This window comes from Meleagris gallopavo, chromosome 4 (genome assembly GCF_905368555.1).
Source record: "Meleagris gallopavo chromosome 4, MGAL_WU_HG_1.1, whole genome shotgun sequence".
Taxonomy (NCBI): Eukaryota; Metazoa; Chordata; class Aves; order Galliformes; family Phasianidae; genus Meleagris; species Meleagris gallopavo.
This window is the reverse complement of record NC_139407.1, coordinates 39503098-39520407: the sequence shown is the minus strand read 5'-3', so window position 1 is coordinate 39520407 and position 17310 is coordinate 39503098. Positions and strand designations below refer to the sequence as shown.

The 17310-nt window shown below is 41.9% G+C and overlaps 2 protein-coding genes across 5 annotated transcripts in view; one reads left to right on the top strand and one right to left on the bottom strand.

Moving 5' to 3' along the window:
* The window catches only part of RAP1GDS1 (Rap1 GTPase-GDP dissociation stimulator 1), an 86254-nt gene extending 79651 nt beyond the window's left edge, over nt 1–6603 (bottom strand). For all 3 annotated transcript variants that reach the window (XM_085222940.1, XM_085222942.1, XM_085222941.1), the window contains exon 1: nt 6468–6603. In XM_085222940.1, coding sequence (XP_085079066.1) covers nt 6468–6471 — 4 coding nt within the window. In that variant the 5' untranslated portion in view covers nt 6472–6603. The remainder of the gene's footprint in view (nt 1–6467) is intronic.
* Nucleotides 1–7878, top strand: part of LOC116216570 (uncharacterized) — a 62249-nt gene extending 54371 nt beyond the window's left edge. For both annotated transcript variants that reach the window (XM_085222946.1, XM_085222948.1), the window contains 2 exons: nt 1380–1421; nt 4039–7878. In XM_085222946.1, coding sequence (XP_085079072.1) covers nt 6063–6626 — 564 coding nt within the window. In that variant the 5' untranslated portion in view covers nt 1380–1421; nt 4039–6062 and the 3' untranslated portion in view covers nt 6627–7878. The remainder of the gene's footprint in view (nt 1–1379; nt 1422–4038) is intronic.
* Nucleotides 7879–17310: the final 9432 nt, after the last annotated feature.

Here is a 17310-nt window from a genome sequence, read left to right as displayed (position 1 = left end):
TGCAGGTGCTCCTCTTTCATGTCTGGCTGTATTTGTGCTCAAGCTAGAAAAATTTTAAGCTTCCATCTACAAAACACTGACATAGTGTTAATCCATACAGTACAAGGCAGTTCTAGTTCCTGGTCTGGATATAGTTATGGGCAAATGGGAGTTTGTAACGTGCTGTTTATGAGAGTTTTCTTTGCAGCCCCCCTCCTTCCTTTAAGATATGATGAGGGAAGGATTAATACTGTTACATGTGCGGTTATTTTTGGACTGGGATACAGTAGAGAGAAAGGCATTCAGTGAAAGGTGAAGAATTCAGTGAGGAGAGGTTTTTAACTGTAGGTTTTGTGTCCCTATGCTCTCACATTAATGTACCAGGAGTGCCGTAAAAACAGAGGAAGCTAACAATGGGCACAGACTCCTCAAGTATCAACAAAGGCCTGTTGTTCCCTACAGCTATTGGCAGCCCCAGCAAATTTCTCCAAAGTTCTGTTCAATCCTCATCATGCTGTACATCCTGCCATTAAGCTGGTCTCTTCCAGCCTGGGCCTTCTTATTCAGTCTCCATCTCTCTCACTCACGTTTCTCTCTTTCCAGTCTTACTCCCAAGTATATTTGCAAAAGCAAAGGAGATAAGGCTGAAAGATAGGCTGCTTATTCACCACGTGACCTTAAACACCTGCTTAACTGCACTTAATCAGATATTGACATGGCTTGCCAAATCCAAATCAACTGACAGGAAATGTAAACAAAAAAATTAATGCAAAAATTAACAAACAAATTTGGCAAATTTCTTCCGAATTGATTGTGACTGTCAGGCTGGCAAATATCAGAGGCCAAAACCATCTGATGAATGTATGCAACTGTGATTAACTATAATGAATCTGACAGAGCTATCACTCACAGAAGGAATGATTTGGTGTTTTAACAAAAGCTCAGAACCAACCTATGGCTCAGATATTCCCATAATACATAATTAGAAAGCAGTAAGTTTGTTAAGGGATTTGAAATATGAGGAAAATAGGACTAAATATTAAAAGGGGTCAAGTAAAATATTTCCTTTGCAAAAGAATGGGTTTTTCTCCTGATTTTTGAATGTGTAAATGTAATCTCTGTAATAGGTTTGTCTAACCTAGAGATGCAAAGCTTGAAATGCCCTCATTTTATTCATTTTAGGTTGCAAATTTTAACACAATTTCAGATAGACATCTACTTTTTCCTCTACTTATACGTTTTGAATTCCAGCTGCAACAGACACATACACACAGATGTTTATTTCCTGATACATCTTTTCAAATTCTTCTAAGAAATATCTGAAAGTGTTTCAAGTCAGGGACATTTCTGAGTCACGTACTTAAGCAAATAGTTAATGTGCACTGTGTATTTATTTGCAGGTCTCAAAGAATTCTTCACTAAACCCCATCCTCCACCTGAAAGTAAGTGAATGGCAGTTATTTGGTTTATAGATTTGACAAATTCTACTGGGTGTCTGCTGAGCCTGTAATCTTCTTGAACTACAGCTTAAGAGTGGGCTGAGATCACCAGGGTTTCTGCACAACTTCAAAGCTCCCTAAAGCGGAACTGTGACTCTCAGACTGAACAAATGTCACCAGGCTGTGTGCACAGCTTTGAAGCTCCTTGAACCAAAGCCATTTGTTTCAGAGAGTTTACAAATTCAGTTAGGCATATCTAGAGCACATGAAAATTCTAAAATGTATCAGCTATTTTTTGGAGTAAGTAGAACTTCAGTGATCAAAAATCTGTGTTGCTGTTGTTTTTTTACAATCATCTTACACTACCAAAACCAATTCCATCTGGTTGCTATCATTAAAATTTGTAAACAGAAACAAGTTTCTAGACCACATTTAACAAGAAGAGGCCCTGTGAGATTATATGTAGCAGCTTCACTGCAAGGACAAAACTCCTTCATAGGAAAAGCTCCTTGCCTAATTAACATTCAAACAGTCATTAAAAAATTTCACCAGTAGCTGGAGAAGGCACATAAGATTTCAATTTTCAGAAGTTTATATGTAGTTACTAATCAATTTTAATCTGGAAGTGAGATACTGTCTTAAACATAATATGTACAACAGCATAAAGACAGATGGAATATTTCTCGTTAACACAGAGACCTGGGTGAACTTGTCAGCAGGAGAAAGTGGGTTTTCTCTTACGTAAGTAATTAGGTCACCAATTAATGTCCCTAACACTCAACCTGCATCCTGCAACAGAGTTAAGGACCATACCCAACCTCCTGGTCGGGTGCCACAGATGGAATATCAGAGCTTTCTCTCATGTCAAATGGTGACAACATTATTCTGTCCTTTATTGAACAAATGTTAGTTTATGTTAATCGCATATTTATTTATCATTTACATATTCATAAATAATTAAGTTCTCAGAACTTCCAGAAATAGATCAGCTTTACTTGAGGAAGGCTGAGAATTATAATGAATCTTCTCAAGGATTGTCAGCTGCAGCCAGAATGAATTACAAAGAAAGAGGGTAAAAATGCTCTGATTTTATCTACATCTTTCATACCCAAGCAATTTTATTAAACGGGGAGTTGGGAGTGGATCAGGAAGAGAGCTCCTAATTTCCTTCTGACATTCCTGTTTTCTGTTGTTCATTCATCCCTTACCCCATCTTTCCTTCGCTTCTAGTACTTCTCTTCCTCCACAAATTTCCTTTAAGGGATTTTTGTTCTTTCTATTCTTGTCTCGGTAGCTTTCCCATTTTCATTATCAGTACTTTGTTTCCTTCAGTTTTCATCTGTTCTTTTGCCCTTTGTCTTCCCACTTTTATTTTGACTACACAGCTACCACTGCATATTCTGCTCTTAGAAAACATACTTTTGAATGAAGCCTTTAACCTAAAGCAGGAGACAAAATTGATTGTTTTTCATCTTATGTAATAACAAAAGATCACAACAGTATTTGTTAAGGTAGAGCAGTCAGAACTAACCTAACCTCTCTGGCTGCATACTCTGAGGAACATTATTTGAGAAAGAAACAGAGAGATAGCCTAAAATCAGTTTTTTCTGCCTTTGTGTTTTCAAGACAAGGTTTTTGCCAAATGCAGTCTTGTCTTTAGCTAATACATCTCACTCACACTGGCTTAAACTAGTGTATTGCTGCTGGGTACAACTATTATGCTAGCATTATATGAAGTCCCACTGTTTTTGCAAAAGCTTTAAAATAATTAAAAATTACCTTTTGGGGCAATAAATATATCACTTTTACAAGCAATCTATGAAGGTGACTCGCATCTCTTGTAAGAAAACTAGCAGAATTGTTTTCAAGGAGGACGACTTTTTCATTCCTCTCGTATGTGAGGCTACTGATTATTCACAAAAACCACATAGGTTTATTCCCATCTTCCCAAAAGTGGTACTGCACACAGCCATGCCTGAATATTCACTCCCTTCTGCCATCTTCACTGAGTGAGCCAATATCACGAATAATACAGGCGGTGGCTTGTGACATTCTGATCTGGAGTTCATAGCCACCAGGCTGGCCAAAAAGCTTGACAACTGCAGTAATTCTGTAAGGAAAGTAGGAGCAGAAATGTAGTGCCCTGGGAGGAGAGGGGGAACGTAAGCCTTTGTTCTGACAATTGTAAATAAATGCACAGTAGCCATTTACATTATAGCCTGTGTATCTCCTGCATCCCATCACCATGATATTAGTGCTAGGTATTGCTAAGAGAATCTAAGAGGTTCCCCAACCTCCTTGTGCAACTGGCAGGTTGCTTTCACGGTTTGTTGCCCAGCTAAGCACTCAGGAACATGTTAAGCTTCGTCAGGACAGAGGCCACCTTCCATTTCTTGCTAACACAACTGGTGCTTTGAAATGCAAGAATGTTTTTCATGAGCTTCCACTGCTATTGATCATAACATCTATATTTCAATCTGCAACTGATATGTACCATAAAAATAACTTTGTGTGTAATCCGTATTTCTGTTCAGTATATGAACTCTCACAAATTATGCTTCTCCATCTTTTGGGGCCAGTGCATTGAGTAGTCAATGCATAACACTGATTTATCTTACAGATTCGCGTTTGTGGAATGACTGCTGCCTGAAAACAGTAAAACCTGCCTGGCCACGAGGAGTTCATGACAGAGCATGCAGGTTGTGGTTTTGGAAGTTAAAAGATGAAAACTGACCAGAGAAAGGGGCTATTCATCAGGAAATTGAGGCGTGACATCAGCAACTGAAAAGTAAAAACCTGAAATTGTTCTTACAAAAATAGAAGCATAGCACACGTTGTCTCAAGTACTCAGTGTTTTGCTACTAGGAGCACTTCAGCAACTTGTCTCACAAAGCTAAGAGATGAATGTTGTTGAAACTGTGCCATTCCGTGTACGTGACTTCAAAAACTACATAAGTACAAGCAACAAAAGTGACAATTTTGAGAAGAACCGATATTTATGAGAAGAAGCCACAGTCTTCTAGGAGGAAATGACTGCTATGAGAATGACTTCAGAGGAATACACACTTGGGGCTGAAGTGGCAGCAGAGAGATTTCTCTACAGCAAAGATAATGCAGATCCATATATACACAAATATTTTTAGTGGCAGAAATCTTTTGACCGGAATTAAAATATACTTACTCGGCTTTCCATCTTATATCACCAGTATACAGATCAGCTAATACTAAGCCTGCCTTTTTGAACACAGAATAGAGCATACATTTAACTGTAAAGCATTACTGCACTCTGCTACAAATGCCTGTTTGTTGAGCATGATTTATGGAATGTAGTGCAAGCCATAGGAAGTACAAATTAAACACTGCAAATATTCATTCTCACTTCAGTTCTAAGGATTTGCAGCTGTTATGCGATGCAGTACCCAAAAGAATGCTATAAGCAGAATGGGGGAAGCTATTGCATTGATCGTATGAGCTTGAACATAGATCTTGAACAGCAGAAGGCATAGTTAGCTGCTAGCCAAGGTGAAACTGATTTCAGTCTTTGCTCTTTGGAGCAACAAGAGCTGCTGCAGAAGCTGTAGTTTGCCTGGATTCTTATTAAGGGCAACAAAGCCAGGCTCCAACATTTGAAGGAGTGGGCACGAGCAACCTCTGGTCAGTTATGGACGGGTGATGACAAATTCTAGAGAAAAATTCAGTCTTCCTGAAAACACTCTAATGACTCTTACTTATATAGCAGGCTGGAGCAGATCCTCAAGCTGTTTTCAAACTTGACTGCAGCTGAGACGTAGTCTCATCTAAAACAGAGTGCTGCATTAATTCTGCATAAGCTTTTCTGAAGAGGTTTTAGCTAACACTATGAAGTTTTTGTTTGGGGGGGAGACAAAATAGAGTTGGTCACATCTGTACTTTGACCAGAACACTCGGATTACCAGCCTGACTTTGTGAACAGAGACAGGAAATATATTCTCACTAAATCCTGGCATCTCCATGCATGAAAAGAGGCCTTTGCTACCCTGTTAAGAGTTGTTCCTTATTCTGAGCAAATCTGACAGCTCTCCTCCTGTTCCAGCTTCCATCTGCCAGGAGTTCTCCATCGCTTTAAAGGAAGCAAACAAGTATCTATCCCATTTCACAACCAGGAAAACTGAGGCACTGCAAGTGCTTCTTCCATGGAAACTTCTAGTTGAAAGGGAAAGATGTGCGTGATCTGCAAAAAGAAACTAAACAGTGCAGCACCTGAGGCTGCAGGAAGTGCTGATGTCAAAGCCCTGAACCGAAGTCAGGCACTGCCAGACCCCTGCCCAATCTGCAAAGCACACACAGCTCCTCGCCCTTGGCATCCACGGCCCGGAGCGCAGCGCCGCGCAGGCCGGCGGAGCCACCCCTGCCCCAGCGCCCACACTGCAGCCAGCTGTGTGGGGAACCTGATGGTGGCTGCTGGGCGCCGTACTGCGCGTGCAAAGAGGAGGAGGTGGGGAAGCGAGGAGAAAGCCAGCGAGCGCTCTGAAAAGGCAATGAAACGCTGCGCTCCCTGGGTTCACACGGGATTCGCTGGAAGCTCCATCCAAGTGGCGATCGGTGCGAAACTACTTAATTTACAACATTTAGAGAGAGGAAAAAAAAAAAAAAGACAGAGGTAACATGGCTGCATTCGGAGGCACGAGTAACGCTCTTCCTCGCAGCCGGAGCGACACGAAGATCCTTACGTCTTTCCCCAACAGCGGACAGGGACCGCAGCATAACCTTCCCAACGCGTTACCCCGACCGCCTCCGTCACACCGGCCGCGGTCGGCGAGAGGTCCCAGGGCCGCCTTACGTAACTCCGTGCCCCGAGCCGCCCTCAGCACGCGGGCAGGCGGCTCCCCTCGCCCTCCGCGTGCGGATCGGGGCGGCCCGGCCTGCGCGGAGCCGGGCCGACGCGGAAACTTTGCGCCGCGGGGACCGCGCGCTCCGAGCCCCGCAGCCTGCGGGGAAGTTGCACCGAGCTCGGGCGGCGGCCTCTGGGGGCAGAGGGGCGGCAGCGGGGGCTGCGCAGAGGGGACTCACCCATGGTGGCGCCGCGGCGGCCTCCTCCTCCTTCCCCTGCTCCCGGAGCCGCCGCCGCCGCCTCTCGGGGAGGCGTGGGAGAGCCGTGCGCGGAGCGGAGCGGGGCGAGCGCGGCAGCGGCGCGGAGGCTGCGTGCGGCGCGGCTATGAGTCAGGGTAGCACATCCGGGCAAGGCCGCCTGGGAGACACCCCGCCCGCCCGGCGGCACCCTGCCGTGCCGCTGCCGCCGCCGGGGAGGGGCGGGCGGGCACGGAGAAAGCGGTGCGGGGCCGGGCCGGGCCGGCCAGGGGAGGGGCGGGGAAGGAGGGAGCCGAGGGCGGTGCCGGCGGGGGTTGCTGCGGTCCCGCGCCGCCTTTGTTAGCGGGGCTGAGGGGTGGCGGCGTGGAGGATGGGGGTTGTTGGCGAGTTCCTCGAGCTCTGTCTGGCGGCCCTTTGCCCGAAAGGAGGGCTGAGCCGGGGGGCGAGCGGTTTGAGACCGGCCCCGTGAGCTCAGATCGGCGGAGGAAGGGGGGGAGCTGTCGGGCAAAATGCGGTTGCCTTAAGCCGTGCGTTTTGCTGAAGCGATGCTGGGAACTGCGCGGCCGAAAGCGAAAGGCTTCTGCCCGCTGTTGTTGCGGAGGACATTTTTGACAAGAAAATGGATCTCTGTATTCCCCCTTCCTCTCTGCCCTGGGATGTTCGGTTTTTGTAGCACAGCAAGCAATCGGGAACGCTTTACTCTTACAGTCCTCGCGTTGTACCGCTTTCATTGGGAGTCTTTGTGTTAACAATGTGGTAACATTCTGAGCGTCTTCGCTTTCTTCAATTCTTTCCTTATTCACAGTTTTACTCGAGTAAATGCCACGGTGTGGTTGGGCAGAGTAGGACGAAAGAGTCCGAGAGTCTTGTTGCTCCATAGGCATGGGCAGCGGGCACAGCAAGGATGAGCGAGGGGAAAAAGGAGCTGCAGCTGAGTCAGCCCCGTGGTGCACGAGTGGCAGTCGGCAGCTTCCGGGGGTCCTCCCTGGGAGGGGGCTCGGGAGCTTTTGTGCCTGAGAAGGGGCAGTGGGACATGACAAGCAAAGAATCATTTGCCGTCCCTGCTGTGCAACACAAGAGGAATGCTCTGAGGTTTGTCCATTTAGGCTGGCGTAGCCGTGCGATTCACCACGTCTTTCCTTCTGACATCAGCCGGATTTTGCAGCTGACTTCAGCGGGCTTAACCACTGTCCCTTGGTGCAGAACTTGATCCTGAAGATAGCTTTATGCTCAGTTGATGTTGAAAATGACCGTGTTTTTACTACGGTTATACAACTGAAAGGCTTCATTGCATTGAGACTGCAGAAAATTCATTCAAAGTAGAACGCGTTTGTGCTTTGCCTGCAGTTTGCCTAATTCAATCTCTAATAAAATACAGCAGTTCTTAGATGAATCTAAGTGGTGAAACGTCACTGACTTCAACTATTTTAAAATCAAGCCTGAACTTCATCTCTTACATTTTTGCTTCCTTATTTCCTTCTGTTGATAAGAGCTTTTCCTTTGTCTTTATAACTGTCCCCAAATGTTTCCTTCTCTTGTCTGGGTAAAAAGGCAGTGAAATTCTGTTGTCACTGATCCATCTCTGAGGGATCGTGGAGGACATTTTCCCACATGTCCTCTTATTGTTCATTTGGGTACCAGGAGTAGATCAGAGCATTCTGTAAAATTTTGGGGTTTCATGGGTGTACTTGCGTGTCTAAATTGAAACAGACAGCAACCTTCACAAGGCCCAGAAAGGTAACAGGGTTATCTTATCTGAGAGAAGATTTTTGAAATAGTGACTTCCAAAGGGTTCTGCTTTTGATAAATTAACCGGACAGAGGCCTGGCACTATGGAATTTCTTTGATTATTGCTGTTTTTAGTAGATCCAAAAGAACTGCCAAAAACTTGGGTGACCTTTTGACTGTTTGGACTGAATATTAATTGTAGGAGAGAAAGAAAGCTCTGAAGGAGTTGAGGACTTGTTTTTTTCAAGTTCTCAGATACAAGTTTACAACAGAACAATGGTACTGTTGTGGAAAAAAAAAAAAAGTAAATAAAACCCAAATCAAATCAGTCTTTCTTGCAGTAGAATGACAGACCTGTATGTATGGTTGCATGCAATATATTGCAAAAGGGTGAGGAGACTTTAGTAGAGGTATTTCCATCTCCAAGGATGTACAAAGGAAATCTTTGTGTCATTGGGCTTTTTAGATACCATAGCTGTAAACAACAATATACTAAATCAGTGCAGCGTATTTTTTTTTTATGAGATAAGCAGCTGTATAGTACAATGCAGTGATGCCTGTGAGAATATTTCATTAAAATGATGATATCCTTGATGTATTCATCAAGGAAAAAATTAATTTAAAAAACAGTTTTTTTTAGAAAAACCTGGGGATTAGAAGCAATGTGACATTTGCAGTAGAAATGAGGAAGAAAGCTATACGGGCACATTCTGTAGATTTCAGCTGATGAGATGGCTGCTTATTTCTGCAGTTGTAAAGCAGCTGTGAAAATTGTGTTGTAGACTGCGGAAATTACAAAGCAGTTAACTAGTGATGTCTCTATGCTCCCAAGGACTGACTATATCTGATGTTCTGCAAGAAAATTGGGTCAAAGTGTCTTTCCAGTGCTTACTACTTCATGAATTCTTGGTCTCACATCTTGCATCGGATTCACATTCTCAGCACATCTCCTCACCCCTGACAGAGCATCTCCTTGAAAATCTTCTCACATGCAGTATCTAATTTAATTTGGCACAAAGGTGCATGTAAGGAATATCTTCTGATTACCTCTGTACTAATGTTAGAAACCTGCATGATTGGCAAGAGGATGTTGGGATGCTCAAATACACGGGGAAATATGATATGGCTGATATTTTCATAACTTAGTAGAATTTGGATCATCTGACAGGAATAGGCTATCATAAATTGTTCCATAGGAAAAGGAGGACAAAGAGAGAAGTGCTGGTAGTGCTTTACTTGCTTCCTGCAAGGGGCACAAGCAACACTCCGAGTCCTGGCACTGTGAGAAATTTAAGTTCTTGTAGAACTAGAGGTGGAGATATTGCAGTGCTGTCTGTGAACTCTCACTTGGAAACCAGGACAAGCTATTTCTTCAGGTCTTTCTGTAATACATGAATGGAAAGATGATGACAAAGTATGATCAGGGAAAGAGTGTTCACAAGGGTGACTCGATGTTTACTAGCTATCTGCTGTCCCTGAAAGCAAGTTGCCTCATATTTTCCATGGGATAAGAACAGTCTTTAATACAGAAGCTAACGTGTGACCTTGTCCTGTGATAACTCATTCATGTTCCCATATCCAGTGTGTAAGTATTTGTGATAATGTCTTACTGGCAAGTGCTGGAAGTTGAAATTAGAGTACACCAACCTTGACATAAGGTAAAGTTTCGTAACTGTAAATGCAGTTTAAATATCAGAACAAGTGACCTGGAAAAGTGAAAGCTGAGAACATCATGTTTATTTGTTTGTTTTCACACGCAGCTTAATTATTCTTCAAAAAGCATAACTTTATTCAGCTGAAGGAATATACTGCATGTGTTGTATGAGAGAGTGCATGCACTGCTAGTCAAGCTCAAATATTGCAGAAACCCTTTCTGGCCTGAAAATCTGTGTCTTTCTGAATGGATAATGCCTCCCTCTTTCTTCCCAATTGCTGGGGAAAGTAATAAGGCCCACTGATGGTCGGTGTATTTATAACACACAAAGACAATAACAGTAGGATAGTTCTACTTTTCAGAGCTGTAGGAGGTTTCCTACACAAGGAGGAGTCTTCTTCTTTCCATCAAACAGAGCTTGTCACTTGCATTATTTTTGTGAGCTTTCTGTTTTAAATTTTCTATGTTATGACTTTCCTGCAGCCAGGAGATAGGAAAGCAACTGGAGGGTAAACTAAAGTCTAAAATTGAATTTGATGACCTAGTCACAGAATCCGGGCATGGGAAAGTCTTTACTCCCAGGATAGGTTGGTAGAGGCCTCGGATATATTTGTCTTTCACTTCACTAACTGGACTCTGTAAATTTCACCTAAGCAATGTCCAGCCATGCAGCTGTCTTGGGTATGTGCACTGGGTTTACGTGACAAGGTTTAGGTAGCAGGGGGCTTCAGGGATGGCCTCTGTGAGCAGAGTTTCCCTGCAGCTCAGGGGAGGCCCATAGTGGAGCAGGCTGTCCACCATTCCTCATTCCTCTGAACCTCTCAGGGAGATGAAGTAAAAGAGGATGGGGGAAGGAGGTTTTAGTTTGCTTTTAATTCTCACTGCCCAAGACTGTTAGCAACAGACAATCAATTATGTTAATCTCCCCTATGCTAAGTCTGTTCTATCTGTGGTGGTAATTGGTGAGCAATGTCCCTGTCCCTATCTCAAACCACCTGCTTTCCTCTTCTTTATATTTTCTCCCCCTGTCCTGAGTTGGGGCAGTGGCAGAGCCATGTGGTATTTGGCTGCCTGTTGGTATGATAACCAGTACGGCAACCTGGTTGTTCCTGTTCCTCAGTGGTGGTACACAGCTGTATTTGACCAAATCTCTTCAGCAGTTGGGAGAGTAAAGTCAGACAGTCAGACTAATCCATGAAGCATCTAGGTTAAGTATAGCGGCCTGTATTACACAGATGATCCTGTCACTCCTCCTGACATTATCCTGAGAGGGCTGGTGGAAGAAAGCGAGAAAGGATGAACTAGCTTTGGTCGAGATGATCTCCAGAGGTCCCTTCCAATCCCTACGGTTCTGTAATCTGTGTGTGATCCTGTAATCCTTATATCTCTTCAAGTAGGGAGGCAGAAACTCTACTCTCTTCAGAAAATTTAAATGCCATAAAATGAGAGACTAAAATACAAATAGGTTTTGTCCATGGAGATCTCTATCTCTTCTGTAAGTGCATTCCTCATGACTATCATCAGCTGATTTTAGTTATTTTCCTGCTCAAGTCATAGGAATATGAAATGAACTGGGGGGAAAAAAAAAAAAAAAGAAAAAAAACATTATGGATTGATACCCCTATCCCTGAATAAGTGCCAACATACAGTTGTGTTCTAGGATAAAGGCCAGATTTGGAGTGAAGTGCACAAAGCAATCGCACTGCTGTTTGTTTTTAATTGTGTATCTTCAGTTTATCTTTTATTACTCAAGTCACATTTCCTAACTTAACCCAATGAAGTGCGCATATCCATGGCAGAATTTGTTACAATGTTTTCTATTTGACTGCTATGAAGCATTTGATTGTTACATGTTATAATTTGTCACTATGCAAATAGCATTACTCTTTTAGTGGGACAATTATTTTCTATTTGCTTCTGTGCTTTTATCTCTCTACTTCTTTGCAAATAAAACTAAGCCACATAAGCAATTTCTAGTTTGTAACGACAGATTCTGTCTGCATAGTGCTGAGGTCCTTTGAATCCCACCTATTTGTGAATGAAGTAACTCAGTAAAGCTAGTGCTGAGTTGTTAGAAAGATGCACAGAATAAATTACTGCAATGCAAGGAAGAGGGCATTTTAGGGCATTCTAACAAAAATTATCTGTTTTAAGTCCTACTTTTCATACTTAGTGCTATGATTTGTGATCATCTTTGCATGAGGACAGTATTTCATCAACAAATAGGTAAGAATTTATCTGTTGCCTACTGTACATGTTCAAGTAAAATAAAATAGCTATGTATATATGTGTGTATAAGAAAAAAAAAAAACAAAACCTTTTCTGTAGCTCATAGTTTTTTTTCACATTGCCAGATTCAATACTGCTATGCTTCAATGTTAGTAAACTCTCAGAACTCATACAGGACATTTGGGATGTGTATAGAGCAGCCCTTATTTTTTTTTCTCTCTCTCTCCCCACCCCCCCAATCTTTCACTGTTCTTCCAACATTGCAATCCAGTGGATTTCTGTGTATTTTTTAATTCTCTCTGTTTTGACTCCATTTGTTTCACTGCTACTAGGAGATAATTTTGCCATATTCAGGTAGCTGATCTCATTCTGACTGAAGTTAACACCTGAGTAATGTGATGATGAATCTGGCTAATACAGAAAGTAATTAGTCAGAGGAATGTCCACTCCAAGACTTGTGCCTTGCCACATTATTGCCCTGAACGTGCTGTGTGTGTGACGTTAAGCTGGAGAAGGAAGCTGCCTGCAATGTGCCCTTTTAAAGCCAATCAAGCTTTTCAAGTAGATGAATTATATGTTCTGTGGTTTATTTAATTTTTCATTCCTCAGGAATGAATTCCACAGGAATTCAGGCTGTATCCTAAGGTAGCAGAAATTTTTGAATGTGAGTTTTTTCAATTCCTTAACTGTAAAATGGGCTATAGGTTTTACTGGTTTTCAGAAATGGAAGTTTCACTAAATTAAAACAGATCTATATCTTTACCTATCTGTGACTGCATGTATAGAGAGACATAAATGTATTAAATGTATTTAAACATGTATGTCTATATGCATATATATTTCTGGAATATATCAGATTTACAAATCAAGAATGGACTGAAAAAAGAAATTTCTTTCTGTACTTGCAGGTCTGAATCAGTAACCCCGATTATCAAGAACGAAATCCTTTGACTTTAATTTTCAGTGTTATAGAATTTGGCATCTCACCAAATATATTGCAGTTCTTTCATTCCTGCTGAATGCATCATTTTGCTGCAGCTGGGCACCTATACATGAGTGTCTGTGTATGTGCATATTTACATATATACAAATATATTCATGGTTGTTATCTCCTCAACCTCTTGCAACCCACGTTTCACTGGATGCATTTTACAACAGCAGTTGTTAGCCTCACTCCATTGTCTTGGCTGTCAGAAGTAGTGCATATTTTGCAACCAGACACCTGCAAGTATGTCTCAGTGATTGGAAGTCTTCTTTTGATCTGTCACTTTTCCCAGGCAAGTCCTCAAAACTCATACTGTATTTGAGATACTGCAAGGACTTTAGACTGCAATAACAGCTGTGATTTTGGCAGCCAAAAGTATGCAGTTGGGCAGGTCTGAAGTACCTGAGAAGAAAACTGAATTTTCAGATAGATGTTGAGTTGTGATCTGATCTCTCTTGCAATTTCTTTCTCTTGTATTTCTTTCTACCATGCCACTCAGGAGGTCAGGGTGGAATAGCAGCTTATGCTGTGAAGGTGATTAATGGCAGCTGTGTAATTGCAAAGTCTGTGTGTGTCTGTGTGTACATGCACATGCATATTTGCTAAGCTAAATCAAGGTGTTTGATTCATAAATTTTCTTGTGATTTGCATTTATAGAAGGATGGATGTCTCAAAATGTTTGTGAGGATTTCTGCTTCCTTAACATTTCCTTTTTCACCAAAAGGGACATGAATCTTCCTACTGTAGGAGGGGAGTTCAAAAGTTGTGAAGTGAGTCAGACTTATCTTTCTTCCACAAAATGTTATTAAAAAGATTTTATACCTCATTGATAAAAGTTCCACACTACATATTGTTTGTCTTTCTCTCTTTTTCTTTTTCTTCATCTTGCTTTTGAGGGCAAGTTCAATTGATTCTAAGCTCCTTGGCAAGTAAATAAGACTTGTGTCTTCTCTGAGAAAGATTACAATTTCACTACAGTGGGCAGAACAACACAGGGCATCAAGATTTTTGGGATCATGGAAGAGAAGGGAAATTGCTTAGTCTAGGATCTCTAAGAAAACAGCTTGAAATGACTGTGAGGATGGTATGGATGTGATGCATAAAGAGTCCGAGTATGAGACAACATAGAACTTGATATAAGATGCAACAGTTGGATCAAGAAAGAACTAAGGATTAAGAAAGACAAAAAGGCATGAAGACTTTACATTTTTGTTGGGAAATTACTTCTGATTTAAAGAAAGAAAGAAACATCATAATTATCTATTATACTCCAAGTAGTGAGGGAAAGCTTATATCTGATGCTTCAGGGGAAAACTAGGCAAGAAAGAGATTGGAATATCTGATTTTCATTGCATGACAGAGATCTGTGGTCAGCAACAAGAGATCATATCAGATCATAGTCAAAGAATTGAATATCAGATGTAATGAGGAATGTAGAAAATAAAGCATAAATTAGAAAATAAACTAAATCCAAACTGCTGAATCATTTAAGGATTATTTCCATCAGCATCTTAGACTAATGTTTGGATTATTGCTCTCTGTATTGAAGCCTCATGGCTTGTACAACTCAAGATGGAAGAATGGAAAGTTTCACTTTTTCCTTACTGAGATGAATATTCTGGTACAGACTGAGTCTGCAAGAGGAAAGCAAGTCCTCATTTTTCAGCAGCTGTATTTTCCTGAGCACGCTTGAAATTACTAGCATAGATGCAGCCTACAAATCTTACAGCTATCACATACACTTGTGTGTGCTCATGTACATAACCATCTTTCTAAAAAATATGTATCCACAGTATTTCTAATAATCTGTATTCATACACTTTTCACTTACCAGATTTCTTAATTCTGTACCCTAGACCTGACTAGAAGTTGCCATATTTTAATGCTGCATATATATGTTAGCATATTTTGTCCTCATACCGCTGTTAAAGTAGAATGTTAGGTGCTGTGACCACCTGCAAGCCCTTGCAAATACATACCATGTCTGAAAATCTCCTCCACAGCAGTGCAAATGGGCTGGTAATTGTGGTGAAGGAAATTATGGTATAACCTGATCTTCAGGCAGTGGAAATAACTTTTAAAAGTGATTTCCCTTGAGGGAGAGTCAGGAAGGCAGGAGTCAGAGCTTGTAGTGCTGACTTAGTGCAATCTGAATGGTTTTTGGCATGGTGAAGAGGGCTGCAGCAGCACAGGACTGGCAATCTGTAGGAGGCAATCCTGTCCATCGACACAGGGCACAGAAACATTTCTTGTTTAATATTTGTCTGCATTCTGAGACATCCCTTTAGGTACCCATGTCTTAGTATTTTTAGTTATACAGACCTTGGAAAGTGAAACAAAACAATCACTGACTTTTGTCTTCAGCTCACCATCAGCTGAGGCCTTTGTAACTCTCAGCTTAGAAGTCCTGACCTCCTCACTGCATGGTCTTCCACAGCTGCACTTCTTGCACTTGCTGATGGCAAAGACCACGGGGATGTTTAATAAGAGGCTTGTAAGGAATCTCCTTGCTGCTTTGTACTGCTGAATTTTGATGCTGTATATTTGGTTGGTTGGTTTTTCGAGTTTAGGCAGAACTTGGTCCTTTTTCTTTGTGAATGAAGTCAGAAATTTCCCAAGTTTTAAATTTGCAAACATAATTTCAAATTGCTTAAGAAAGTTCTCTGGCATTCTCAGCAGTCCCCACTGCTGTTTTATCTTCACAAACCAAATTAATGAACAAGTAGACAAACCCTAAGGGGAAATTAGCAGGAGAAAATAATAATTGAAAAAATCACGAACCAGGGTGGTTTAAAATGGCTATTTCCTTCCCTGTTTGCTTTGCACTGCAAGATTCTTTCTGAGTTTTCTAAGCTCCAGTAGATGTTATTCTGAATGGATGTCCCAATGAGAGTGCTGCTTAGCTAATGCACATTTCCCTCCTTTATTGGGTTTGCATTAGTGATAATGAGTTTCTCGTGGAGCTTTCAGAGTTCTTGCCAAAGAGATAAGGCTATCTTTGCTTTGCTCTTGCCATTCATTATAGTTGCTGCTGCTTGGTGATGTGCCAAGAGTAGTTTGGGGATTATCTGGAGCTGGGCCTATGGGTACACCTGTGTATTCATGCTAATTTTATGAAAATAGCAGACTTGGAAGTATAATTCACTTGTATTAAGAAGTATGTGTGAGTCTGTATGTCTCAAACCTGCAAATCGTGCAGAGATGTAGGTCTGAAAAATTTGGCAACTCCTCTAATGCAAAAGGCTTGCATAAAATTGACACTTAATTAGAGACCTATGCCTACATCATTATGCAGAGACAATTTCTTTTTTTTTTCCTGTACTGTTCCCTGTGTGTTGTGTTTTTCTTGGTTCACCTTCTCTAGAGAGATTCTGTAGGGCTATGTATTTTGCAGGGAAGCCTCTTCTTTTGTGCTTATCTAACTGCAGGCAACCTCTGCTTGTCCCAGTGGAATATGTGCACAACAGAGAGAAGTGCCTTAATCAGAGCAGCTGTTCCTTCTGACAACATGAATGCACACCAAAGTCTAAGCTGAGCCTCCTGCACCTTGTATGGGCTTATTCTCAAATGCCTGTGGGATCTGATGCCATCAAAATTCAGTATTGCAAAAGGATAATCTACATAAAATATCTGGGAGTGAGAGCATGTGCTGGCTAGTGAGTGGGCTGTTCAGAAGAGGAAAGTTAATAATCAGTGCTTGACAGCATATTACCCTGATAGATTTTAAACCTTGAAAATAAAAGGTCCTGGGTAACTTTACAGGAGGGAAGAAACAGGCTGAAGCAACTGGGCTTGTTCAGCCTGGAAAAGAAAAGGCTGTGGGGAGACCTCATTGCAGCTTTTCAGTATTTAATTGTACTTTATAAACATGAGGGAAATTAACTTTTTACATGGATAGTGACAGGACAAAGGGAAATGGTTTTAAACTAAAGGAGGGGAAATTTAGATTTGATGTCAAGGGGATATTCTTTACTGGGAGAGTGGTGAGGTGCTAGAACAGACTGCCCAGAGAGATTGTAGATGCCCCATCCCTAGAGGTATTCAAGACCAGGTTGGATGGGGCCCTGGCCAATCTGATCTAGTACTTGATCTAGAGTTTGGCCCTGTGTGTGGCAGGGAGGTTGGAACTTAATGATCATTGATGTCCCTTCCAATGCAAGCCATTCTGTGATTCTATGAAACAGAAATAACTGGAGTCTTCAGCAACAGTAATTTCTACCTCAAGAGTT